General features: G+C 38.9%; 1 protein-coding gene and 1 long non-coding RNA gene across 4 annotated transcripts in view; one reads left to right on the top strand and one right to left on the bottom strand.

Annotated features, from left to right (window-relative positions):
- Positions 1 to 4,062: 4,062 nt before the first annotated feature.
- Positions 4,063 to 22,388, bottom strand: LOC115348796. Its single transcript, XR_003925934.1, has 3 exons — positions 22,128 to 22,388; positions 16,104 to 16,195; positions 4,063 to 4,197 (listed from the first exon to the last, which is right to left on the bottom strand). It is a non-coding gene; the product is annotated as an uncharacterized LOC115348796 (long non-coding RNA).
- The window catches only part of CRYBG1 (crystallin beta-gamma domain containing 1), a 67,170-nt gene continuing 49,172 nt past the window's right edge, over positions 4,842 to 22,839 (top strand). For 2 of the 3 annotated variants that reach the window (XM_030031976.2, XM_030031994.2), the window contains exon 1: positions 4,842 to 4,910. In XM_030031976.2, coding sequence (XP_029887836.1) covers positions 4,875 to 4,910 — 36 coding nt within the window. In that variant the 5' untranslated portion in view covers positions 4,842 to 4,874. Of the gene's footprint in view, positions 4,911 to 20,491; positions 20,686 to 22,839 lie in introns of those variants that run through there. The other variant, XM_030031985.2, reaches the window with a different exon arrangement.

Here is a 22,839-nt window from a genome sequence, read left to right as displayed (position 1 = left end):
TTTTGTGGCTTCAGTTCAAAGTGTCTGAGGTAACGTGAGGGCTGCTTTGCTGCCTGCAAGACTGGTGTTTTTATAGCATTATGCCAAAGGTATGCTGCATGCTGTGGGGTGTGGAGCATACAGGGGGTGTCTGAGGGCAGGAGGCTAGCTGGGATAGAGTAGGGCGGGAGGAGCCAAAGCTGGTAGAGTCCCATCCTTGCTCTGCCATCCGTAGGGCAGTCCATCCACAAAGCTGCGCCTCGGCTTTTCCTCGGAGGGAAGTAGTTGGTTTCCTCCAGAGGAGAGTACAAGCACAAAGTGATGCATGTGCAGTATGGCTGACAAGGGGACCAGGACCAGGGAATGTACCAGGGAGGTAAATTATTTGACAGCGTAGGTGCACCCATCATAGTCACGAGCACCTAGGTGGTGGGTGAGCTGGGAAAAAGCCCTTTCCTGCTCTTAATGTTCTATGTTTCGCAGTAAATCTTTAGCACAGACACTTTGCTGATCAAATTGTTATTTGCTGGTCCCAGGGAAAAATTTAAGTGCTGATATGGCATGGGAGAGAGGAGACTGGGCAGAGGATCTGAGTAAACAAACAAAATGTCTTTCCATTTTAATCAAGTTGCTCTTGCTCATACATGCTCTCTCTTTTTAAAAACATGATCTCATCCTGTGTAAAAGTGTTGATGGAAAATGGGAATTAATATGCAAGAACCATCTACCTGGTACAGACTGAAGATTGTTCTAAAAATTAGCAGACTGTAGATGGATATCAGGGCTGAATGTGATGGATTACGAGGGAAGCTGTGGCTGTAAAATTATAAGGATGCCGGTTTAGTAAGCATCATTAGTTTAAAATATATGGCAATCTCCTCTCTTCTTTTTCTTTGTGAGTTGTTTGCTTAGTCGTCCTATCTTAGTGTTTTCATATATTTTTGTCTTGAGATTAATTCCCTTCAAAATGATTTGTAATTGTCATGAGATTTCAAGACAATATCTTAAGACATCTTAAGACAGTTAATAGGATAACATTGTGTCATTACTAAGTACTTAGGCACAGACAGGTATGAGTGATGGGGACAAGGTGTGTGGTCTGCAGCGTAAAGAGAGCACTCCCCAGTTTAATTTCTATCTCATGGTTTCCTTTTCCAGTCAGTAGTTCTGCTGTGAGCCAGTATCCCTGTATTGGTAAAGAGAACGTGTAGGTACCTACAGAGCTTCTCCTTCCTCCTTTTAGTGCCTCATGCTCTCTTCAAAAGCTTGGTAATTTCTAAGTCTTCCTACCTGCTCTTCCTTTGCTTCACTGTAAAATTAGTTATTATTTTCATTAGCTATAGCTATATGAAAACATGCCAGGCACGCATTACTGTAGACCAGGTAAACACACTCTGAGCATTTTTGACATAATTAGTTGTACTATTTAGTAGCCAAACATGTAACAAACAATAAACTACTCAGTCTATCGTAAATATTCACACCAACATTTTTCCTGATTTAAAAATTCTTACCTCCACAGACAAGGCTCCTTTCCAAGTGCCTCCGACAATTGATGGGCCTTGCAAAATGTCTGGGAGGGTTTCATAACATGCCTAGCGTGTTGCAAGCACCCTTTTCCCCCCGGGCCCTCGGGGCTTTGAGCGAGTGGGTATGGTTACACAAACAAGCCCGGGTGAGGAAAGCAAGGGTGTGGGTTGACGATGCGTCACCTCCTCTACGGTAACTGTCCACCCGCCTGCCCTTGCCCTACGGTGAGTTTCTCCGCAGTGAGTTGGGGCGAGCTGCTCCGCATTTGGGCTGGAAGGAGAGAATTTGGCCGGGCAGTTAGGGCAGAGGAGGTGCAGCGCTGTGCCTTCACACCCCGGCTTGCCCCCGGGACCTTGCATGCGTGCCCGTGCCTTCAGGCAGGAAGCGTACCACAGCGTTTTCCTGGAAAACTGCCCGACGCCATAAAGTAAAGCTTTTGGGAGGCTCTGGTGAGCTCAGCACATCAGCAGATTGTTGGGAGGATAGACCTTAAACTGCGAAGAAATTCAACGACTGCCTCTTCTCGCCCGTTTGGAAATCTGGAGTTGGCCGTTTTTCAGCACGCCGTCTTCGGGTTGAAACTTTTCATGCTGCTTCTGTCAGCTCCAGCTGTTGGCGTGAAACTGTGTCCTTTAAAAAAAGGTGGCTGAAAGAAACTGCTGCTTCACCGTGCTCTGAAAGCAACGGCTTCCTGGCTACCGCGCCACGGGCCTGCCAGCACCCTGTCGTCTGACGGTGTCTCGGGGACTGGTGGCCCGTCAGGAGCGGGCCTGTGGGGGCGAGGTGTGAGGGTGCCCCGGGGGGGGCCCTGCCTCCAATGCTGGAGGGGAGCCAGCAGGTGCTTCCTAAGTGGATGTTGCTGGCTCCCCTGGGGACCAGCATAGCCCCCTTCTGCAGCAGGACACGGGGGATGCTGAGGAAACGTCATGACTTCCCACCTAGGAAGTGTTTGCTCCCAGAGCTTCCTCCTTTCGGCATTTTGATGTGTGGGATCGGTGGCATGTTGTTTTCTGACGTACGTTCATTAAATAGCACTAGGGGTGCAGACGGTTGGCACCAGCCCAGCAGCGCCATTGCAAATGGTGGCCTCTCGCAGAGCGTTGATGTCACCTCAACATTTGACAGCTCTTCCATCCGCTTCCCAAGGTGTGCTGTTATTTTCCTCCTCCTTACCTAGACTTCTTACCCGGAGTTCAGCCAAGCACCTTCCCGGTCTCCTGCCCGTACTATGTCACTTGTTCCACTGCTCTGAGTCACTGAGTTGATAGTCCTTGGTCTACTGTTTCTCCCTAGAGCAGTCTTACAGAGGCCTCTAATATATACATTAGACAGGGTAGGGTGCAACAGGATCTCTCAGTGCTAGTTGAGCAGCTGGTTAACATGACTTTTGAATTCTGTCGTGTACAATGTGTGTGGAACCACCCCAAAAGCAGCCTCCATTGGTGGAGGCAGAAGATGAAGATGAAGATGGACAGCTCAAAGTCAGCTATGGCTTGGAGAAGGTAACCAGCTATTAAGAGCGATGCAGTTTCTTCCTTAGAAATAGGTAAATAAACAAAATAATTGCACATGTTTATTGGGATATGTGTTGAAATGTCAAAACATTTTCACCACAATTACGCAATAAACTGAACACCTCTATAAATATGCCTAAGGCTTTTCTGCCTCCTTATTTATTCTTTGGAAACTCTATATGGCAGTCAGTTATAAAACTAAACTTGCAACTAAAGCTGTACAAACAGAGCTAGATTTGGGACTTTGTGATGAGTCTGGAAAAGAAGCCTATGGGAAAGGGAGTTTTGATCCGACTGAAATGGAAAATATGCATATTTTAAGGACAAAACAAAACCAAAACTTTTTGAGATTTTTTTTCTTTGCTGAAAGCAAAATATTTGGGGAGGGTATTTTCTGCCTAAAGATCTCTCAGTGTTTCAAACTGGGGTGAGTTCATGGGATGGCCACCAGCACAGTCAGGGGTCGCCTGTGAGGCTGCACTTGCCCTGTGAGGAGAGGATGGAGAATTGGAGCTTGTTCAGTCTGGGGGAAGAGGCAGCTCTCGGGGGGTGATGAGGGGCCTGGAGGCCCCCCAGTACATGTGTGGTGGTCACCAAGAAGACAGACCCAGACTCTTCACAGTGGTGCATGGCGGGAGGACAAGAGACAACAGGCAAAAACTGAGAAAGGAGGGATTCAGACTGGATGTAAGGGAAGACATTTTCACCATTGCCCAGAGAGGTTGTGATGTCTCCGTCCTTGCACGTTTTCAAGAGTTGACTGGTTAAAGCCGCGAGCAACCTGGTGTGGTTCCATAGCTGACCCTGCTTTGGGCAGGACGTTGGACCAGAGATCTCCTGGGGTCCCTTCCAACCAGAATTGTCCTATGATCCTATGAAAAATACAGTCCAATTCTGAAATAAAAATATCAAAATACATCATTTTTTTAAAAGCTGGATTTTAACTAATTGCTGAATCATCTAAAGGACTAAATATATAAAATGTCATTTTTATCAACCTTTTTAATGAAACCGTATCTTCAGAGAATTCTATATTCTTGCTACTTTGATTTTTCAGGCAGTGAAATGAAAGAGATGGTATAAGTTGGTCAGTTTTTACTATTTTATTTCTGTCTTTGGAGGAGACTAGGTGAACTTTTCCATGTTCTTTGGATTCAGAATTTCAAAGTTGACCCTGCAGAATAAACGTAAGCAAAATTAGGTCTGTTAAGCTTTAGGACTGACTTGCTAAAAATTAATGTGTTGTTTTAAAGATTGTATACGCTTTCATTGTGACAGCATCTTCCCAATAAATGACCTTCTGTTTTGAGAATTCAACTGTGTGTTTACTGAGACAGCTTCCAGAAGGAAGGTGAACAGAACATGTGATGTAATGTGGAACTATAAACCCCAAATGTTGTAATCTGCAGTGTCTGTAGCGGTAGAGTGACGTAAGATAACTAATTTTTCTGCCTTGTGGCTCTGATATGGTTATCCTGCTGAATATTGTATTCAGTTTTCGGTTGTTCTGTTATCAGGAAAAAGCTGTCAAATTCGAGTTTCAGGTAGCTAAAGCAGGTGGGATGAATTAATGTCTAATAAGAGGAGCAAGTAGTTTGGCTAAAATAAAGCTGTAAACTTTAGAAGTACTGGAGGCCCGGAACCACTACAACAGGAGAAAACAGCTTAGTGTGTTTTGTTGAGAAATACAGCAGATAGTAGATTAGACTTTATTTCACTAGGATATATTAATTGAACACTGTTTACTCTCCTTTCAGGTACTATGATATATCAGGCAGACGCTATACTGTTCAAGAAGACCAAATACCATCAGTAATCTGTCCACACTCCTATGTTCTTCCAGCGATATCAATGTCTACTGCCTCATTACCAGCAGCACTTAGAAAGGTAAGAGAAAACTAAGTATGTGTGTTTACATAAAATATATATACGTATATACACACACACACTTACATATATCATAAAGAAGATGACTACTCTGAAAACAGAATTTAATACTAGGTATAATTGTAATCTTCCTTTAAAAGACCTGTGTTTGAAGTACTGGAAAATTTTCAAATTAATATCTTATACGGAAATAAGGAAGGTACATAATGACTATAGCTGGCATGAAGAGCCAACAAAGGAAATGGCTTGAGGAGATCTTCCACATGCTCTCACAAACCATATGTCTTTTTCCTTTTGTTCATAAAATATATATCAACCAAAATAATAAAGAAACAGCACCTACTCTTTTACAGTTTCTCCCTTAACCTGGACTGTTTTCTATGTTAAGTTTTATTCCAGAGAAGAAGAAATGTCTATGCATTTGTTTTCTAGTGTTCATTTAGCTCATGTAGTGTTACTCATTTGCTTGGCAGCAGTACTACTGCATGGAAGCAAGCTAGGGAAAATGCTAATTACTTCTGTTATAATGTGAGAACTTAATTTAAGATTGCAGACAAGGTTGTGCAATGCCATTCTTGTCTCTACTGTAATCTTTCCATGGAGAGAGAAATACTTTTTTTTCCACATTAACAAAAGTACACAGCAGGCCAGTAATTGAAAAAGTTGCTTTTTTCTTCATTGTGGAACTAATATTCATCTGAATATATTTGATGAGGGCTTAAAATATTCTGTCTTTAAAACAAATTTATTGTCTAGTCATCTCAAGCCAGCAAATCTCATCTACTAATTTCTATATGGAGCCTTTGGAAAAGACTCATTGGTCTTCAGTTGAATACACAAATAATATAAACCCCAAACATCCCTTGTGGTCTCACTCAGCATCTTAGTTCTGTTGATACTGTAGAAACATGCCTACAAAAAGAGCTCAGTTCTTCACAGCTACGGAACAGCAAAATGGTGCAGTACTGTGGTGGGGTGACATTTCTGTTGCAGTAAAGCTAGCTGGGGAATTAGCTTTCCAAAAGAAAAAATTGCTGTTCACTCTATTGCTGTCTTGGATGGACTTGTGTATTAATTCCTTGCAAGGACTTCTCCTAGAAAAGCAAGTAGATGTTTGATTTTTTCAGTGGAAATTTAAGAATGGCAGAATTCAGCTGTTATTTAGTGAGCTCTTAGTTGGCATTTTGTTCTTCTTTTGGAATAAATTGTTCATACTTACAGCTAAGTTAAACTGTTGCGGTGTTATTCCTCTAACCTGGAACCAATCAAACCATTTGTACTAAGAACATTTAAAAGCCTTTAAATGAAGCATCTAAAAGAGTATCAGAGCAGGCCACATAATTTTATACTTTGATGCATAACACAAAGGTCTGATTGTTAGATAAATCATAAAAATCAAGGAAATTGTGTGTGTGTGTGTGGGAGGTATTGGGGGGTGTGGGTGTTGGGAGGTGTGGGTATGAATTTGGCAGTTTCTTCTGTATTGGGATAATCTGCTAATGTGTGTAATAATATAGAGTCACCTGCTGATGATAGATGGTTTATGGGGATTGGGATTTAATGAAGCCCTGCCTTCCCTCAGCATTTCTTGCAGGAGAGCAGTAGAAAACGGTGCATGAAACAGAATATAAGATGTTTGCACCAGGCTCCGTTGCTGTTCTTGCTATGGAAATCTGTTCATAAGCCTTTCAAAGGTGAATGTACTAAGTAGAGTCTTGCAGACCAGTTTACACAGCCTAATTTGTATTATCCTCTGTTTTTGCCTAATTTAGGTTATTCCCTTTACCTTGGATAATTAAGAGCTGACTCCAACAATGACTAAAACAGACAAGCTCTTCTGCATTCTTTTATTAATTAAACAGTCTTCTAAGAAACCTTGCTTATCAGTCTCTGGAGCTTGTTAACATTTGGTTTTGTCTTCTGGAAAAAAAAAAAGTAGTTTTATTTTGCTGCTTTCCCTTTCCTTTTTGTAGTAGTGATCATTAAATGATGGAGTTCACTTTCACCTAAATTCCCTTCCACTGTCAGCCAGTTTGTGCCTACTAGTCAGCAGAAGATCTAAAATAGCCACTCCCTTAATGGCTTTCTTCACCTTCTGAAGAAAAAGCTGTCCCCAGCATATTCCAAGAACTTGTTGGACTGTCTCTGTCTTGTATTTCTTTTCCAACAGAAAAAAAAAAAAAATTAATTCCAAGAAGTAATTAAAGCCGTCAGGTTCTGTCCTTTTGGATGCTTCCCTTGCTTGATCAAAAAACAGTCTTCTCTCCACCCAATTAACTAGTGTATAATAAACTTGTATCATATTATACCCTGTTTTTCCCCTTTCATCTTCTTCCAGGATTGTTTAACAAATCTTCATCTTAACCCATTTCTGTACTTCACAGCAACTGTTCTTGATACATATTGCAACTTTGTTTCTCTTTCTTTTTGTTTGACTTTCATAAATAGTGGTGGTAAAACAGCAGGAAATTAAAAAATGTTTAAAATCGTTTGTTTGATAGTGTTGCTCAGTGAGTAAATGTTGTGTTGCCCAAATTATAAGGCAAAAATATTTCCTCTCACTACATCATTTTAGGAAAAAAGCAACATCCTTCTATATCAATATTGCTTTCTCACCAAATATCTCTGATGCTGATTCAGATGTACTTCTAGTTCTGTACAAAAATTTCCACTTTTTTCCCCTTTGCAAGGCCATCTGGCATTTATCACTTTGTTTTATTGTAAGCTTCTGATTTGAACAAATGAAAATGTCAGGTACATAACAGAATGAAAGAGAGATTTTAAAGTTCTCTTATCAAATATATAAATAGCATATGTTTATTAAACCACTGGAGGTAACTAGATTTATGAGAAATTAATAAATCGTACAAATTTAAATATACATTTCATTTTCTTAACTCTTCTATTCCTGTACTATTTAATGTGTAAAACATTTGTTTTATGAAAATGAAGGTTAGCAGTTTCTCTTTTGGTATTTTGGCAAATAGAAGTTTGGTAACATGCTATTAAATAATAAAAAAACCCAGCAGTAATTTCTAGATGTCAGTTCTGCAAAATACTCTGTTTCTGGGTTTCTAAAACTCAGCTTATTCCTTTTCCTTTTCTCAAATAATGCACTGCATTTCTGATTACATTTACACAATCCAGTTTCACTCAGTGGAGCTAAATAGGAGTAGTATTTGGTGTCTTTGAGTTTGTTTGCAATTGAAGGCAAAATAGCTTGATTAGATTCCTGTTTATATTTAGAATGTCTATGCAGATCCACATTGAAGATTATTTGACCTGTCATATAACCTATACTACATGAAGTAGATAGCTGTGGCCATAATTTTATGACTGTTTTTTTAGTATCTTTAAGACTGTTTAATTAATAAAACAATGTGGCCAGTGTTCTCACTATGAATGAAGAAACAACTTCCTGAATGTTTGATTCATTCTGTTCTCTTTGAATAAATAATAATTCCATTTGAGGACCAAATCACAGATTAATGTATATTTTGGAGTCACACAGCTTCAATAGTGACAAAATACTAATAGCAATTGAGAAGGAGTCCTAACTGTGATATGGCAAACTCAAATGACCTTAAATTATGTAGTTAAAGCCTATTTGTCTTTAAGGTGATAGGTTTCCATGTAGTTAAGCTGAAAGGCATTTATTCCTGTAGAGGACAATTTCAAATTTAAATTGGCTTCTGCTAATAGTAAAATGAGTGAATGAAAAGAAAGTTCTTAATCCTTCATTATTTATACATTTCCTGTGCACTAGGAATAATGATCACAAAAAATCTAGACTTTAAAATTCCATGTGAGATAGGTCTAAAGAGGTTTTTTCTAAGTCACGTCTATGTGCTCTAATGCTGTCACTCCTCTTATATTCAGGTGTTGATTAGTCATATTTTCAGACCTATAACCAGGTACCTGTCTCAAGGTTTCTCAGGATTCTCCATCTAGATAAGAGTTCTCACACCTACTTGCTACCTGAACACAGCCACTGCCTTTCACACAAAGATTCAGTCCTATGACATGAATATTTAACGAAGGAAACTGGGTGGAGTACTTCTTACACCCAGGTGTGGCTGTGGAAGCCCATTTTGATTCTCTGTCAAATTACTGGATTAAATGATTTTATTCTATCACTGCCTTTGCCATATTCCTGAGACAGCAAATATGCAGATCCCTAATTTCTCCTGCTCTTTTAACTCATCTTTCAAGACGATAGCTCATCAAGGTCTAGGGTATTTTCAGCTTAGGATTCCTCATCTGCTTCTTTAATTTCATTTCTGCCTTGCTCAGAGAAATGTTAGCAAGACATCCAGCCCAGGTCCTCATACTGCTTCTCCTTACAGTGCTTTATTTTCTCAAGAAATAACAAAATCTAAAGTCTATTTGGGATCCCATGGGGTTACAAAATCACCTCCCAGAATGATTTAAATGGTAGAAACAAAGCATTTTATACTGCCATTTGATAAACTTGCAATACCAAGTGAATGAGAAAGCAGGTGAGCCACTTTCCGAAGTAACAGACAACAAAATTATCAGTTTGTGGATAGGTGAGAGGAGCCTGCCCTGGGGAGAACAAGTCTTTGCCTTAAGGTTCACCACAATTTTTAATAGATAAGGCCTTCCAGTGGTTAACCGATCTCCTCCCAAAACTTGAGACCGAAAGAAGAGAAGGCATCATTCTCCAGCTTGGAATCAGAAAGCTAAACAAAACCTTGTAGCCAAAGTCCTATGAAGTGAGTCATGCAGGGGCCGAGAACATTTGCTGGTGTAGGTTTTCTCGAAGGAGGAAAAAACCCAACCAATTTCAGGAGAGCACTAACCTGCCTTGTGTGAAGACTGAAGGGGAAAAAGGAAGGGGAAATTACATGATGCTATAAGATTTTTTTCTTTTGAGGTGAAGGGCAGGTGTAACAAGGTAGTAATCTAAGAGGAGCCTAGGTAGGGCAGGGGGGTGGGCTTGGTTTTGTTTTGTTTTAAAATCTGGATGGGTCCTCAACTGTTTGGAAGAGGTTATACGTTTCCAGCTAATAAATGTTGCAGCGGGACAAAGTTTTATTGTATTACCTGAAAAAAAACCTGGAAAAAAGCTTGCACAGTGCTGTGCTGGACATCTGAATTCTTGCCAGAGTTTCTATCTGCTTAACTACACTTACGCTCAACTTCTGTATAAAATAACGCCCTTTGATCTGTTGGGGGTTTGTTCTCTTTTTCAGTGTAACTATTGTGTTCTTTACCTGGTAAAATCACTGTCTTTCCTCGTGTGGGAAATCCAGCAAGGGTCACTCGAGTGGGGTTTTGGCCTCACTGATAGCACGTGTTCAGCTATCCATTGCTCCTGTCACCCTCCTCCCCCAAGTGTGACTTGTTTCCCCTGAAGTAACGGTCGCACTTTGTACCTCCCTCCCAGGCTTAGCAAGCTGAATCATTTTCCTTTCCTTCTTTCTTTCTTTTCTTCCTTTTTTTTTTCCCACCAGGAATTTCCCCCTTGTTACTAGACAGAGAGATTCAAGATCTCTTGATAATCCCCACAAAAAGCTGCCATTCACTTCCTCCCTTTTCGGTTAGTCATGCTTGTGCTCAATCCAGTAGGGCTACTTTTTAATCACGTTGCTCCCCATTGTCATTCCTGCAGAGGACAGAGTAGCCTCCCATGTTTTAAATTTTAAAGCATAACTTTTAACCTCTTTAAATAGCCAGGTCTGCTTGTGAGAGTCACCTACATGTCATGTGCCTCTAGTGCACTAATTTATGGGAAATCTGGAGAAATAAATTTCTTCAGTTTAGATCAATCAAAAAATACAGCAATAGAGATTTTTATAGGGTGGAATATACATATGAATTTTATTTACATTTATATATATAGATGTATACAGATATATTTGTGTGGATAATGTATGTATGAATAACGTATGTATGGATAAAGTATGTATGAATTGAAGAAAGTTTGGGGGATGTTATCTGTAAGCCATGGATTTGGGATTGCTGTCCTGATGTATTGGTATGAATTGAAGAGAACAGTATATAGAGAGAATGGAAAAAGATAAAGGTGATGAAACATGGATCACAAGAGCTCTTTGACAACATTCAGAGTAGCTACATTATTCATTGTCTGTATGGCTTCTAATATGGATTTTAATAAGAAGTTATTGTGTTGGCCAACACAGTAATTCCTTCTTGTGGTTTAAAATGTCTAGGAAAATATGAGAATGTTGTAATAGTTTATCTAAGTTGCATTTTTTCTTTTATCCTATCTACGCTATTTGTTCCTATTCTTGGGCTGCAACCGTGCTGTGGTTTGGGCAAGAAAGTGATGTTAATAGGAAAAGAACACTGAAATCTTTACTTTTAAATTCATGGCGGGGGGGGGGTGGGGGTGGCAAGTAATCAGATTTTCAAACCAAACCAGTTGAGTAGGGTGGAGAGATGTGGGAAGGGAAAAAGAATGCCTCATTTTGTCCTGGCCATGCCAGCATTTCTTACATGGTTGACAAAGGATTTAGACACTTAGCAAATATTTAATTTGCTCTGTCCTTGAAACTTTTAAAGTTTTTATAGGTTGTTTAGCTCTGAGTCATGCTATGTTTTGCAATAGTTTGAGATGATTAATACTGAAATATTCTTTCAGAATTATTTAGTTGATAAATATGCAATTCATAATTAAAAACACAACACCACCACAACCAATTAGAAGCAAACAGAATTTAAATAGTACTGAAATCATCATGGAGGCCAGAAAATACAGAACTGGGACAGAATTTAAATGCTGACCACTTAAGTCACAGTGATGACTCCCACAAACACTTGTGCTCCAAGAAGCCACTGTATCTTAAATTACTTGTCTACACATTTGGTGAGTAGTGTCATAAACCAGTAACATGAAATGATATGGTAAAATGTTAAAACCCACAAAGTACAGGGGGAATAACTGGAAGATAGCTTCAATTGCAGTGCTTTCCATTGAGAGAATATTTAAGAGCATGGTCTACAGAGACATAATGACAGTGTAGACTACCATAAGTATGTTTGACAGAAAGGGATGCTCAGAATCATGGAAAGAAAGCAAAACTGGCCTCAGCATGTACAGATAGTCTTTGTGTAATACCACCTGCGAGCAAGAACCCACATGTAGGCCAGCTCTTCCTAAAGAACAGTACTAAATAACAATGGAGGACTGAACTATGTTTTTGTTATTCTTTCAGTTTTAGTAACTTAAGGTGCTATCTTTTAATATAAATATTTATCAACATTGACACTAAAAACTGTAGAAGTAGCAGAGCCCCCATACAAGCAATTTACTTTTAATAGCGCATGGGTACTGTTGGACCTGTAGGAATGCTGAATGAGAACACTGGGACAGCCATCCATAGTTGTAAGTCACTATTGACGATGCTTCTCAGGCTGACAGAACTTAGATATCACGTCTGCTTTAAAGAAAAAAAAAAAGTGATATGAATTTGTGTACATCAAGGACTTTTGCTTTTGGGCTGTGATATTGCACGTCCATTGCTTTATCTATATCTGTTCTTTGTCAAGGCCTCGATAGGAGGAGAGGGAGGGGACGAGGGATACTGAAGAAGAGAGACCGAAAAGATTTCACCAAAGCAAGCCAAAAAAACCAAAGCAAGCCAAAACACCAAAGCAAGAACAATTAATTGTTTATAGATTAAGTTCACAGCATGTAGGAAAGAAAGCAAACCCAAAAACGTAAGTAGGAGTATTCAGAAGACAGAATAAGCTGTTTCTGTCATTTAAGTTATTTCAGTTACCTGATACCAGGTTTATGCTTTTCTAGGATTCTACTGTAAGTCTGGTTTATTTTATGTCTCTGGTTAAAGAACTACAATTCTGGTAACTGCATCCCCAGAAGAATGTGCCATTCATCATAGAATTTTCTTTCTAACATGATTGATCTGTCTACCTTTGGTTAAGCATCATTCTGCCCAGATTTCCCAGGACACAGCAAACATCCGTAGCGTTGCAGTAGAGATGCTCTGGATACAAAACTGATTCTTTCATAGAAGAAAATGCCAGGTGCCCTCAATTCAACCACATTTGTTAATAACAAAGACAGAAGAATCTAGCAGCTAGTTATACATGCACAGTTGTACTTACTGTGTAGGCAGAGATCAAAATTCTGAGAAGTCCCAATGTCAAAAAGCTTGGACATCAGGTCTGCTATAAAACTATCTGGTTATTATGATTTGGCCTTGTAATGCAGCTCACTGAAGACCTGCTCATCCTTTTATCTTCCAAAAAGTCTGCAAATTTATGGCTAATTACAGCACAAGAGAGGTTCTCAGCTATCCATGACAGAACCTCTCTGAGTATTGCTCAAGAAAATTACTTCTCTTAATAAAATACCATTCTGCTGACTAGACTGATGGCATCATTGCTATTTCCTTATCAGTCTACTTTTTTCCATAGTCCCAGCTCACTATTCTTCTTATCCCCATTTGAACCACAGTTTCATTTCAGTATTAACTTAAAAATGGTTTCATTTTGCTATCTCCTACCTGGCTTAAGACACCAACTCTCTTATTTCCTAAAAATAACATCTAGGTTATGTCCAGTTCTTATGGCTGGTTCAGAGAGCCCTTGAAAACATCTTTCTCTCTTGTGTTTCTGCTGCTTTTTGGTGAGGGGTTTAGCATGAGAGCGTTTAAGCTGTAGGTGTATAGGACTACAGCTGACAGCTAACATGGGCCTTGGAGAAGTACAAAAGACAGGAGGGAAGATGGCACGGAGTTACTTAGCATTTTCGTAGAAGGAACATAGCTCCAGGAATATTGGTGCAAGAGATACCTGTCTTGTAGTCTTAACACATTGGCATTCAAGATGGCAATGGATGTACCGAGTCAAGAAGGTTCCCTCCACCCCTTTAGAATATAAATAATTTTGAGGCAGAGTGGGAATACCAGTAAATTCTTATTCTGATAGACATCTTTCAAGTACTCACAAAGCTTATTGAGGAGATTGTTGGGATTTTTTTCATGCAGTTTAAAAAGAACCCAAACCGTAACATGTATTAGACAGCTTAACATTTATTTACTCTTGGCTGGCAGCTTAAGACAGATGTCACTTGGAGAACTCTCCTTCCAAGCAGTTCAACACATCCACCTTGATGCAGGAAATTTATAAAAAGGCTATATCCAACTTTACACTGGACTTGCATCCCGCATAGTCTTCATGTTGAGCTATGTTTGGAATTGAATTTCATCTTAAGTTTTTGCATGCTCCATGTAACACTGTGAACAAATTTAGAGGATGCAATGGCTGAAAATGTGTTTCTGTTTGAGAGGGTTAGTGATGGCTTAAAATACAGTCACAAGAGCAATGGTCCAGCAATGTGATAGTGCTGAGGTCTTCAGGGCTGGATTGCTGAATAATCTACGGTCCTCAGTGACAAAATAAAAGGTCTATCAAACTGGCACAATACTGCACTTTGCACGAGTGAGATAATGTGGATAGCCATATACACAGCGTGGCATTGCTCGGGGAAGGCAATAGACCATTCATGCATTGCAAAGTGTTAAGGAGGTCTGTCATCAATGATCCAGCATGGACACTATGTAGTGGGTCTGGTAATGGTGACATGGGAGTGTGCACCAGGCAGTCCAATATTATCAGTGGCCATCCTTTATCTGCCCCACCTTTGTGTATCATCATGCCAAACATCTAGCTACATAGCATTTCAGCATTTCACTGGTGTTGCTCATGCTAGTATGTCACTATTTCTTAGGATGACACCAGGCACTATACTGCCTTCTTCCCAAAGGGCATACTCCTCCCTTCTCTTTCCCTTGGTGCGTACAGTCCTGTGAAGTTGCTCTTTGAATCATCAGGGGTTTGCTTCTGGCCTCCACACTAGGCTACTGTGCAGTGATCTGTGTGGAGAGCTGTAGACTGTTTTGCATCATTCTTTTCTTGTACCACTTCCACACTTGTGCAATGCGTTGGAATGGTTTTCAGGACCTTGGCAGCTAGCTGTGCTTTCTCCTTGGGTGTGACCCTATTTCCATTTTGCCATGCTACGTGACCAGGTGGCTCAGCATATGCACAGTACACCTGTGCACCCTCAGATCTGAGAAGGTTGCGACACAAAGCTTTTAGTAATAGTTCATTCCTCCTGACCAGGCTTTTGCCACTTTATACGCTATATAATGCATATGACAATTAAGAATGTGTATATATATATACATATATGTGTAATTTATTGCTCTGTAGTTCCAGCTGCAGTGTAATAATGGGTTTGCAAAGGGTAGTCATGAAAAACTTCATCTTTCTAGTTTTGTTCTCTTGAGAACTGAATTATAGTGAATAAGCTGGAATGCTCCTTCACTCATCCCTTTAAAACAAGCACTCGATCTGCCATGGCTCAAGATCTACAAAAGCAAAGCGTGATCCACTTTAATAAAGAATTGCCTAAACTACTGTTTGAGTAAGATTTAGAGTTTCTAAAAGAAATCTACCATTCCTACAAACTAGCATTGTTCATACAATTTTCAAAATCACAGTGGGTAACATTTCAACAGGTAAGTTTTGAGTTTGTTGCGGTTGCAAACAATAGCTAAAGATTTAAATAGAATATAATGTTTTGTTCTACAAACATTGCTTTTTTATAATGGGACTTGACATCGTAATTTCCTCTAAATTATACCTTATGACGTGCAAATAAAAATACAGCCTCTTTTCCTCTCCCATCTTTACAATTCCCCTCCTCTTTTTTTTTTTTCCTTTTCATTTTACCAATTTGATTTCTAGAGTATATTTGCTGGAAAAGCAAGTAATTGTCTAGAAGGAAAATAGGGATTGAAAAGTGTAGCTTTTGAGAAGTCTGAAAAATCTGAACAAACTACACTGTAAAAGTTTAGCAACCAGGATTTAGATAAAAAGAACATCAAGATCTGTTTACTTTTTTGTATTTCATCTAGAGAAACTTGTGATTTTAGAAGGCTTATCAGTGGTAATTCTGGATATTCCCCTTCCCTCTTCTCCAGGGGAGTTTTGATTGTTTTGCTTCTGGGAATGCTGAAGGTATGTTTTTTCTTTGGCATGTAAGACTTAATTTTTATCAGATCAATTTCTGACTCTTGGACCTGAAAAAGAAAACCACTTTCCAAACATGCAAAAGGTATAGACAGTTTCTGAGGGTTTTTTTCTAAGCGGCCGCCCAGTGAAACAGAAGCTCACCCTGCTTCTTGCTGGCTGCTGTTCAGAGCCTTGTGCGCAGCTGGGAAACTGAAGAGACTTGTCAGGTTCATCATGCGGCTGGCTTGGAAAGCCTGAGTTGCAGCAGAGACAAAAGACAGAGTCACTTCTAGACGAAAGGGTTAGGTAGCTAGAGGAAAACCATACAGAGTGGCAGAGATTTGTCTTCCCACCCCCTTCCCACCAGGTGCCAAGAAGGCGTGGGAGGGAAGTGGTGGAGTAGGAACGCGAGAGGAGACACACGCCTGCCTTCTATGTGCAGGAAGCAGTTGTCATCTACCAGGTTTTAATGGTAGACAACCAGCTCCGTCCTATATTCTGAAGCACTGACAAATAATGCAGTACACTTATGCAAAGTGAGTTGCTAATGGAGTGTTTTTAACATATTTTATTTAGAAAGGATTTAAAATAGTTTGAGCCCAACACTAGAACTGTTGTAGTTAAAACTGTGCTTGGTTAATCATGATGCTTTTAAGGGTTAGCTTTAAAAGTACCTGTGTAATGTCTCTTGTTCTAAGCCACAGACACCAAAGCCAATGCTAGAATATGTTGGATTGGCCTTTGCCCAAAGTAAAGTCTTATTCAGAAATTCAAGTGCAGAATCAATAATCCTGTGTATTTCTTGACATTCCCTGGAAATGCTGATATTTCTGAACAGTATAGCTTCATCCAGTTTGATCCAATTCCCTGTTGCATTATTGTTAATCAACAAAATACGTATTTAGAAGTAAGACCTGAATTTTTTTTTAAGAATGCCAGGTAGGAATTTGAACTTTCATCCAATTATCCACCAGTAACAGTAGTGAGATTTAAATGCTGTTGTAGTTACATCTCTTTAGCAGCTAACATTTGGTAGTTGGGGTGCACAGTAGGATAATGCAACGTGTCTGTAATAATGTATCTGTAATAGCAGGAAAACATACATCTCCCTTTTTCTTCAGAAGTAATAATGTATCTGTTCTCTGGACAGACATGTATTGTTTATTTTAATGTTTTATATGCTAATTAGCTCTGTTCAGAGCATAAAATAAACACACCTAAGAATATAAATGCATTTCATTAAAACATTTTCTCTTAGAAGTTTCTCTTGCTTAATGGTAAATATTAGGCGATACTGATGTAATCGTGGGATTAAGAGCAAAGAGTTTGCAAGACTATTCCACTTGATTTAATTTTTGCCCACTGCACTGCAGGGAACCAATGGGTCTTGAGTCATTCCTATCTTCTCTGTTCTGGTTTTACAAAGTTTATTCTAATTAATAACAAGGCAATTCTCTGTAATAATTATTATAATAAGCCTTAGGTGAACACTGTTATTTAGAATAAATGCTAAATTATAACATTGTAATTCAAATGTAAAATGAGATGTCCAGCCATTTTTATAAAGTCAGGATAAGGTATTTCAGTAATAATAGTCCCTTGTGCTTAATACTCTTCATCTGTACATGATGAAAAATCTGTACATCAAAGAAGTTATCAAGGGGTATAAACACTTCATTATACATTTTACAGAAGGGGTCTTTGAAGCTCTTTGGACTATCAAGCCCAAATTTTCCAAAGCAGCTGATATGTTGGCTGCCTTCATGTTGGGGGGTTGACTTGAGACATATTTCAGTTGAAAGGTTCTGTTTGTTTAAAGGTACCAAATGGTACCTTGGCATAATGTGTAATAGAAGTTACATTGCGTGATTTTTATCTATTTAATGAGAATTTCTGTGGAGAAGAGAGATTCTATTAATTTCATATTTAAATACACTTTGATTAAATATTGTCATTTTTCATCCTACTAAGTGGTTTTCAGAGTCATAAACATACAGTAATTTTTTCCTGTTTCAGGACCATCACATCAACTTCCCAAAGCAAGCATGTCAAACATGCAGTTCACTTTGTTGTTTATGAAATTTGGCTTTGGTCAGATTAGGAGTCCAATTTGCAGCTTGTTTACTGTCTTTATTCTTTTGCAGTTTTACAGTCTCACATTAACAACACAGTGCTCAGAAGGATGGCTTTCTGCCTCTTGCCCTGTATGCCTCTGACAGCCTGTCTTCTACTGTGCCTGATCTGGGGAAAGTCCTCATGTTGCCAGCAAAAGGCTTTTAGTTTTTCCATTTATAATTTCAGACTATCTGCTTTACCCAATGAAAAGAATCCTAGTTTTCTAAATTTCAAATTACATTAACAAGTTACTTTTAGGTATCTAGAACTATTGCTGCTGAAGGACTAAAACAGTTAGGTGCTTTAGTTAAACTAACTCCTAGGCATATTTTCCCTAGACTGAATTAAAACTGCAGGTAAGGACCTAGGTTTCCTACCTAGTGCAAGCAGAGAGTGAGGCAATCTACATCCTTCATCTGCTGAGCGCTTACAGCTAGCTAACAAGAAAGACTGGGCACAGGAGCGTATTAGAAATCCAGCCTTGCTCTTGAGCTACATGCAGAATCATGTAGAGATGCCCAAGCTAGCCCAGGAGGAGCCAGCTCAGTTAGCCAGCACAGAGTAGCCACATCAGTGCCGTGTTTGGCAAAGACTAATAATATATGTGGCTCCTTAGGATTATTTCCTCTTTGTCCCATAATCATTTAATGTAAAAATGTATAAATAGTCTTGAGGAGACGGATTACAGTATCTGGAATCAGATCCAAGGATTACAATGAGTCTGACAGTTTGAATACAATTTCCACAGTCTGATTTCAAAGGTGTTTTCAGTGTGCATAATTTCTCTTCTGGGAATATATATCAGTTTTACTGTATCTAAGTGCTTAGCAAAGAAATAAATACAGATTGCTACTTAAAATGTTTTTTCTTAGATGAGAACAACGCAGAATGGAAAACACAATGAGTTGTCACTTGTGCATTTTTAGCTGACCTAACCAGCAGTTTGTGTTTGACTGTAAGCTCAGTAGTATTAGTGAAAACTATCAGTCTTTGTCATAGTACCTGATTTTGGGTTGCTCTGGGAATTTACTGATGCTTTTATGAAATTCTTGCATGTGCTCTGAAATGCTGCAAGACTTTTTCAAATGTCATATACTTTGAAGACTGTGGAGCTCCTACTGACAGCAACAATTTTGCGTGAAAGCGAGGGGAAGAGATCACGATTGATGGTGCCTAAGAGCGAGCTGATTTGCAGAGATTTATAGCTTAGTCTGTCATACAGACACTTTTAGATGTGCAGCAAAAGAATCCTATTTCTTATCTCCAGTAATTACACATAAATACTTAAACTAAAAGGAATTGGGAAGTGTTACAGTGAGCTATAGACCTAAATTAGACAACTTATGTTAAATCTATACTTCCAATATACACCATTTAGAGTTAGTGACAGGACACTGTACACTCTCACAAAACAGAAGAAACCTACAAACCTAGAAGAAAGAGACCTAGTAAATGCAAAACCACTTATGTAAGAGATTCTTTATCATTCTGAATTGCGTTCAGAATTGGAAAAAGGAAAGGTGTTATATTTATTAGTTGTGGCTTCTGGTTAGGTAGACCTAAAAGACTTCCAAGCCCCTCTATTTCCCTCCAAAATGGTTTTGTCATTTATCCTCTATTGCTCAACACAAACAGTACTTTCAAGTTCCTGTCTCTTAGAACAAAACACAGATAATATACGTTTATTTTTGCTCTTTGCTTCAAAAGAGGTGATGTCTCGCTGAATCTTTACACTGAGTAGATTACGTAGTGATACAGCTCTGACCCAGCAAGAGTCGAAATCCCGAAGGCAAAGATGTGAGGCTAACTCATATCAAACTTTCTCACTTTCTCTTACACTGAAACACAAAGAGTTACAAGTACAATAATATATGTTAATGCTATTTTTTGCATACAATTTTATTTCTGGAAGTCTTCCAAGTTCAGGAGAGTTTAAATATTCTCTCAGTTCTTCAGTGTTGAACAATCCCCGTTCCTACTTTTGGTGCTGCTTGTGTTCTGCTTTTTCAAATTGCTTTTTAGTATCATTTTTCCACGACTTGCTAGAAAAATACGGATTTAATATACCAACTCAGGAAGCCAAAGGACCAAGGAGGCCTGCATAAATCAATCTCTTGCTGAATAAAGACACGAGGATTTTTTTTTTTCTTTAGCCATCTTAAATGTGGATCAGAAAACAGTAATCAAGTTTGTGAGAACCAACGTGTGTGGTGTATTTTTTCCTACTGTTGCATATCTACGTCCTAGTATTGCATGTTAATTAATGCACGTAAGGCATTTGCCCCACACTAACTTCAGAGTTCTTTGCAACAGGTTCTCTGCTTCTGTGGAGGTGCTTACTGAAGGACTTGCTGCCACCCTTCTGCAGCCCTTTCTCCTATCCTCTAATTGAGTCCCTTTCATAGTTATAATTTGTGTGCCAAATGACTTATCACTTGGAAAGGCTCAAGTCAGATACTACTTCCTTTTTTGCTTGTTTTTAACTGAGTGCTGCCAGAAGAAAGAAGGGGTTAAAGCGTGGGAGGATTGCTAAGAAAAAGGGTTTGGTTAATGACACACAGGACTGCATCTCACACACCATAGTTTGTTTATTCTTCTGTAAACAGCAAAAAGAATTATCATCATCATGGTAAGGCAAACAGCAGTCTCTTTTTTTTTTCCCCTCTTTAAACCCCACCAGAAATCTTTGGGTTAATACACAATTAATATTTTAAAATGATAAAATCAACGGATCTCCATTAGTTTTATAGAGCGTCTCTTTAACTGACAGATGCTGCTGTTGACAAAAGGGGAGGGGGTAAAGATTTTAGTATATGGAAATAACTAGCTCTGGGGAAGAGGAGATGGGAGCAGGCATGCCTTTTCTGACATGCCTGTTCTTTTTTATCAACCTCCTTTCCTAAATACTCATGTAAGGATCTGTTCAATTTTTATTTATGCTTCTTTGTCTTTCCTGAGCTTTTTCGAAAGATTTTTATTTATTTGATTTTGCATGATTTGCTTCTTTCAGTTTTGCTGGGGTTTTTTGATACATCCAATGTCTAAATCTCTGTGTTTGGCACCTAAGAAATAATGTGGGATTTACACTTATATCTGTGATTTACGCTTATATCTGTGCTTCTTGAACTGATAATTTCTTTTCAAAAATTCAGTTAAACATGCAGGCTCAGTATTCTCATTAGTCTATATGCTATTGCAAAATGGTCAATTTTCGGTGTACGTTTGAACTAAAAATTTAGTTTTACAGTGAAAAAATAAATTGGAAGCAGATAGGTCCTGTTCTCTTGAAGACATGAACTGCTTTGCTAAAATATTCTTAGTAGAAAAGAGAAAATATAAACAGTGTGTGGAAAAATATGACTATTAAGAAAACTTAAGATTGTTTCACTTCACTCTGCTCAACAGTCTTACCTGAATAACCAAGGAGCAATAAATGTAAATTCCGCAATCTAGATAGCTACATTCCCTTTATACAGAGCTCAGGTAAAGCTGACGTTTTTTAAAATCCAGCTTTTGCTGTTTATATCCTAAGCATAGCAGGCAAAGGGCTGGAAGAAGCAGGGAGTAAATTCTGTGCTTGAGTGGACCTGTTAAATTTAAAGTGTATTTCTTTCTCTGCCTCTGAAGAGGACACTGTCAACCTGGAATCTGAGATATTTAAAAGAAATGCTAAAAAAGTTTATTGTGCATATGCCGAACTCTTGGTATTCAGAAGGCGGCAGTGTGTGGGTTAATGTAACGTCGGTCGTACTTTTCATAATAGTAACCCCTCTTTTGTGGCTTTGTGAAGGGTCAGCATAAACAAGGAAAAATTATTATAGTGAATTGAAGTAATTCAAATCTAGTTGACTGACGGCAAGGTAACTGGTTAAGTTTAGAAATTATTTAGGTTAACTTGAAATATAATTGCTTTTTTCCCCCTCAGTGAATCACAAAAAACCCTGTTTCAGGTCAAACGCTTTGTGTAATTTTTTCCCATGCTTTTTAAATAAAAACACAAGCAAAAGCAGCAAGCCTTTATTTCCATCTACAACTCCCCCCCCTCTCTCTGCCAGTAGTTAGGGCACTCACCTGTAGGAGAAGCAGTATGAAATCTTCTCTTTCTAGGACTTGAAACAGGGACTTGAGTGGGTCTTGTGCTTCTCAGACTTTCCTCTCTTAGCTTTGATTTGTACATCCTTCCTTCTAGTTTTCCTGCTAATAATTTTACAGCACATTGTGCCAGCAATACTCCAGATGAATTTTCAGCCTAACAAAGCCTGGCACTGCTAGTGCTGAATATTTGAGTCTCAGTCGCTGCAGAACGCTAGAGCCTGAAGAGTAGTAGTTTATTTATTTAAATGTTTTTGGCTAATGCACTTTTTGGGATATCACATGACTGCTAGAACTCCGAGGCTTTCTGTTTCTCATGGTTGTGAGAATTACGATACTGTGATTTAAAGATGCCCAAAGTTACTGGTGTTCCAGAGTGACCTTAGAAGGGTCCTACATTATAAGAATTGTTCAAGGTAGAAGGGTCTCAGAGGTTTCCATGTTACTTGAAATCCAATTATTTATGACCTTCTAGTGAATGATAAAGCTCAAACTTACTCTTCACTAAATATTGTTTGTTGCTTTTTTCCCCTCTGAAGGTGAATACATGCTAGCAAATAAATGTTTAAATTACAGAACCGTCCACACTACATATTACCACCTATTAGTTACCACAAAGTTGCTAATGACTAGTAAAAATACTACTTTTTTCTATAATGTGCGCTCTAAGAAGTGTTTTCAGTCATGTTCA

Source organism: Aquila chrysaetos, chromosome 2 (genome assembly GCF_900496995.4).
Source record: "Aquila chrysaetos chrysaetos chromosome 2, bAquChr1.4, whole genome shotgun sequence".
NCBI classification, from domain to species: Eukaryota; Metazoa; Chordata; class Aves; order Accipitriformes; family Accipitridae; genus Aquila; species Aquila chrysaetos.
The sequence above is the reverse complement of the archived record's forward strand: the minus strand, read 5'-3'. Positions and strand labels throughout refer to the sequence as shown.